At 43.4% G+C, this 5,249-nt stretch overlaps 1 protein-coding gene across 1 annotated transcript; it reads right to left on the bottom strand.

The window, feature by feature from the left end:
* Positions 1-560: 560 nt before the first annotated feature.
* On the bottom strand, positions 561-4,984 carry LOC108366262 (uncharacterized). Its single transcript, XM_017620600.1, has 2 exons — positions 4,510-4,984; positions 561-4,354 (listed from the first exon to the last, which is right to left on the bottom strand). Exons 1-2 carry the CDS (start codon positions 4,967-4,969, stop codon positions 4,083-4,085), a joined length of 732 nt encoding a protein of 243 aa, XP_017476089.1. The 5' UTR covers positions 4,970-4,984; the 3' UTR covers positions 561-4,082.
* Positions 4,985-5,249: the final 265 nt, after the last annotated feature.

Below are 5,249 nucleotides of genomic sequence, written 5' to 3'. Positions count from 1 at the left end.
CGTTTATCTTAACATAAGTAGTATAATAGCTAATAAAATAGAACTTGAAAGGCTAATTGAAATTGTTGATCCGGGTATAGGTCTATGATCCGAAACTTGTACAACAGAGGAAATATACGACTATGAAATAGTTTCCAACATATCAGGTTGTAAGATGTGACTCGTACAGTAGACATACAGGAGGGGTAATCATAATATTGTGTAACGCACTAGATTTTAAAATAATACTAAAAAAACCTATCGATAAAAATGTTTGGTGTGTAGTTATGCAACTGAAAAATCTCGAAACCAAATGGAAAATCGGGGGGGTCTATCACTCACCTAGTTCTAGTGATGCTGATTTTCTAGCATATATGGAGACCATTACGAGAGATTCGCCCATCAGGCAATGAAACAGTTAGTTTACTTTAATACAGGGGTTACTGAATATTCCGAAACACTGATCGACTTATTGTACTCGAACGGTAAGGAAATTTCATGTGAAAAAGCTGTAGAGGCAAATAAACGACGACAAAAACCAAAACTAAGACAACATGTAGAATGATACACTTGATTGTACGTATTTATTATTTGATAACTTTAGTCAAAACAACATAAAATAAATGCGAGGATTTCCAAATATTGCTAGCTAAAACGCTAACGTTTCCAAATTTGTATTTTGCTGGTGATTGTCGGCTGCTGCTCTCGGTGACGATTAATTTGCCTCTGATCATTGGTAAACATGTACATGCAGATAATAGCGAATTGGTAAATTACGTATGTTATGTATGCATGTATTAGTAAATGCAAGAACTCGGTACTAATATAATTCTGAGCCAATCACAATGTAGAAATGGTAAAAGTAGAAATGAAACATAAGGCACAGGGTGCCTCTACCCCCCCCCCCGCCGTGAATCACCCAGGGATTCACCAGCCAAATGGAGGACTGCAATCTTCGAAGCTGGGCGACGTAGTACCCCTCCAGCAGTTTTAACTTCAGCGAAACGAATCTGACCATCTATGGCTGGGAATACTCTGGTAACTCAACCTTTTTGCCACTGGCTACGTGGCTGCATGGTGTCGCATATTGACAAGTTATTCACTTTTAGGGGCTCAACTTCTTCCTGCCATTTTTGACGCAAAGCAACTGCGGTAAATAATGCGGTATCCACTCATTCCAAAATCTGTCTTTTAGGCTTTGGGCTATGCGCCATTGTTTTCTTAGGCATAATTTTCCATCTACTGGTTGCGGCGTTTGCGTCGAATTTGAGCACCCCACAGGAAATGATTCGGGGTTATCGGATCGTCTTTCTCCGATGACAGTGGTACTTCTGTTAGCGGTCTCGAATTCAAAATGTTTTCAATCTCTATAAGCACGCTACCTAGCGTATCTTCCCTTGGCACTTCTTCAAGTGATGATTTTGGTAAAAAGTCGTTTCACTGTGCGAATTAGTCGCTCCCAACAGCCTCCAGAACTTGGATTAGAAGGACAATTGAACTTCCAGTCTATACCGCGCTTGGATACATCATTCAAAATACGTTCCGAATCTAAAATACGTTCTGACGCTTTCAGCTCCCATACCATTATCCATTATCGCTTCGGATACGTACCGGAGTTCCACGGCGATTTACAAAATTGCGTAAGCATATTAGGAAAGCATCTGTTGACAAGTCGTGCGCAAGATCTAGATGAGCCGCCCTTATGGTGAGGTACGTGAATATGACTGCCCATCGCTTCTCTCTCCCGCGCCCTATCCCCACGTTAAACGGGCCGAATAGATCCACCCCTGTATACACGAAGGGCCTGACGTATGGTGTAATTCGGTCTTCCGGCAACTGACCCATTAATGGTGGTTTAGGTGTGGCTCTGTCAATTCGGCATTGGGCACAACTTCGTTGTACGACTTTCAATAGTGATTTGGCGCGTGGAAACCAGTATTTCTGACGAACCTCACTTAAAATTACTGCAACGTTCTGGTGGTGATACTGTTCGTGGTACTGGCGCATAATAATCTGTGAGACGATGTGTTTCGCCGGCATCAAAATCGGTATTCTAGCATCTTTCGGCAGACATGTGGCCTCGTCTATGCGCCCACGCAACCTCATAACACCTTCATTGTCTATGTACGGCTTGATAAACCAATGCCATTACCCGTCTCAAATTGAAGAAAGAAGAAAAGCGATTAAACTGTAATAATGAATTTTTTACCTCCGCATGTGCGACAAGACACGGCTGCACTTCCTTCTCAAGCTGAACTGGCATGGGGCTGCAAAGCGTAGGTGGCCAGTGCTCGACTGGATCCCGCAGGAAATCCGGACCTCTTAACCATGGACTGTATTTCTCGGCTTTAGGTGGCCATTTTGGACGAGTAGCGATATTGGTCGTGTTTTTATCTGTAGGTACCCAGCGCGATTGAGAAGGATTCGACGATGACAAAATTTCTATTATGCGATGACTAACGTATGGCTTAAACTTGCTCTCTCTTGAACGGCGAGAATACCGAACGGATCAAAAACTGACACCCCTATTGCGAGTGTAGACCAGTAGTAGATAATCGACTGTTAGTCGATAATCGATTGTCCGTGGTATTTCCAAAGTCGTTTTCTCGTTCAAAAAGTACGTGTGAATAGTTTATAGTCGCTCTTCCATCTGCAAACAAACAGTTGTAGAAAAATGAGCGATAAAAACTATTCAGTCGGTTATTGAACGAGAAACCGACATTCACAATACCGTGGAAAAGCGATAATCGAATAAGTCGTTTATCTACTACCAGTCGACACACGCAATAGGGGTGTGACATTATGATGCTCAAAAGTTCGCGTTTCGTAGGTACGCGTACACATTCTAGTACTGGCTTTGGAATACGATGGAATTTGAACCTGAACTCAAACGAATCGGTCGGGGTATTCCAGTACATTCCCAACACCTTTTCGCAACTACTTTGGCGTTCTAAATTTACGTGTTGGGATACGGCTTCGGTGTCGGTATTCAAGCTGTTTTCAAGTTCTTTGATATTGGATACGAATGATCGAAGCTGAAACCCTCCTTCGGCGTGGACGAATTTAGCTTCCTTGCAAACGTGCTCTGCCTCTTCTTTGCTCTGAAATCTGGCTACGAAATCGTCTACATAATGGCTGTAAATAATTGCTGCAGCTGCGTCGGGATATTGTGAGCGGAAGTCCTCGGGGTTTTTGTTCTTGACATACTCTGCAATACAGGGAGAGCAAACCGCACCAAAAACCATTGACATCATAACGTAGTGCTGGACTGGCTGATGGGAGTCGCCATCACGCCATAAAAATCGCTGAGCATATTGATTTGGCTGTTTTACTACCACCTGGGAAAACATCTCGCGAATGTCGGCAGCCACAGCTACTACTCCTTCGCGAAACCTGAATAGTATATCTAGTAACGGCTTGGCTTGTTCTGCACCCTTTAGTACACAATTGAGAGATACTCCATTGACCTTCATAGCTGCATCAAACACGATCCTCATCTTTCCAGGTTTGTGGGGGCTCTGGACTGCAAAATGAGGCAAATACCAATTGAAACATGACTGCATACCTACTTCGTCCTCAGAAAGTTGTCTAGCGTAACCATTTCGTATATACATAGCAATTTCTTCTCTATACCTGGCGGAAAAACCTTCATCAATTCGCATTCTCTTCTCAATACCCAACAGTCGTTTGTAAGCCATAGCATAGCTGTTCGGAAGTGCTGGTGGAACACTTTTCCACAGCAAACCGCGGCTTACCGATGCGGCGTGTGTTGGCTTTCAGCCTCTGACGAGCGTGTTGGTTGTGTTCTGACTCTAGTTGCTTGGTTAACTCATTGTTGACACCAAAGTTATCAGCGGCGAAATATTCTGCAACCAGTTCGTGTAGCGATTCCAAGTTGTTCTTTCCTCGAATATGTAGTACCACAGGCGCTGTTGTTGGCGATCGGGTTGAACCGTAGGCTATCCAACCCAGCTTTGTATTAATAGCTACTGGGTTTCCGCTGCCAACTTGTTCTGTTGTAGACGGCACACTTAAATACGTATTGTCTAAACCGAACAGCAACGATGGTTTGACTTGATGATAATCTTCTAAGGGCAAAATCTTCAAATGGCTATAATCTGCTTTACGGAAGGACTGTTCTGGTAAATCGAGGTTACGAATGGTGCAAATATTTCGTAGCGTATACGTCGCTGTTGTACTTTGCCCTGTATTTCAACACTCACTTTTGACGACTCTTCAGTCGTACACCTTTGTCCATACCATTGTAAAGTCAGGGGTTGCTTACGTCCTTTGAGACCCAATCTTGTGGCTACGCTATCTTCTAGTAGTGATATAGCTGATCCTTCATCAACCATGGCATAAACTTCTTCTTTACCTTTTTTGAACGGCAGTTAGTCCTACACCTTTGTCCAGACCATTGTAAAGTCAGGGGTTGCTTACGTCCTTTGAGACCCAATCTTGTTGCTACGCTATCTTCTAGTAGTGATATAGCTGATCCTTCATCAACCATGGCATAAACTTCTTCTTTACCATTCGGTCCGAATAGCGATACTGGCACATATTTAAAAAACTGGCTATTTCGATGTTTGGCTACTCTGCAATTAAGTACAGGCTGAGTTGCAGCTCGACTTTGAGCTGTGGGCGGCGCAGAAGTTGAAGTCGAGGCTTCATGTAAACTTCGATGATGATAGCGGCGGCAGGCGTTAACGTCACACAACTTTTTTGAACGGCAGTTAGACGTGTTGTGTCCTTTACGCAGACACGAGAAACAAAGCTGCAGGGATTTCACCTTTTCCCAACGATCACGAGCACTCATTGACTCATTGAAAGTTTGACAGTCACTAATCGAGGGTGCCCCATCGCACACACAACACTTAAAACTGGCTGCGTGATCCTGTTGACGCTCACTGCCGACTAACATTACAACACGAGATGGCTGTTGATGTGGCGTTGGCTGCTGGCTTCTCATAACTGCGGTTGACGGTGGCATTAGGCCGACAACTCGGGCAAGGTCACTTAACCATTGTGAAAATTCTTTAATTGTAGCGTACGGCTTTATATTCACTGCATGCCTGGTCAACTCATACTGCTTGCTGGGTGGTAGCTTTGTTACGAGTTGCTCTAAAAGTGTAGTATTATTTACAGTGACGAGCAAAGCTGTAACATGGTATAACACTTTTTTTTCATCGCTATATTTCCAAGTTCTAACGACTTTCATCCTTTTGTTGTATATTCTTGTTGGTACATCCCTACTCCCTCTCTCATAACGA

This window comes from Rhagoletis zephyria, unplaced genomic scaffold (genome assembly GCF_001687245.7).
Source record: "Rhagoletis zephyria isolate East Lansing unplaced genomic scaffold, Rhagoletis_zephyria_1.1 Rzeph_scaffold_02206, whole genome shotgun sequence".
In the NCBI taxonomy this organism is placed as follows: Eukaryota; Metazoa; Arthropoda; class Insecta; order Diptera; family Tephritidae; genus Rhagoletis; species Rhagoletis zephyria.
This window is presented reverse-complemented; position numbering and strand designations above follow the sequence as displayed.

Coding starts and splice junctions, on each gene's coding strand:
- LOC108366262 (XM_017620600.1), bottom strand. CDS start 4,969: ATGCCACCGTCAACCGCAGTTATGAGAAGCCAGCAGCCAACGCCACAT. Junction 4,355..4,509: donor ATCGCTATTCGGACCGAATG/GTAAAGAAGAAG, acceptor CGTTCAAAAAAG/GTAAAGAAGAAGTTTATGCC.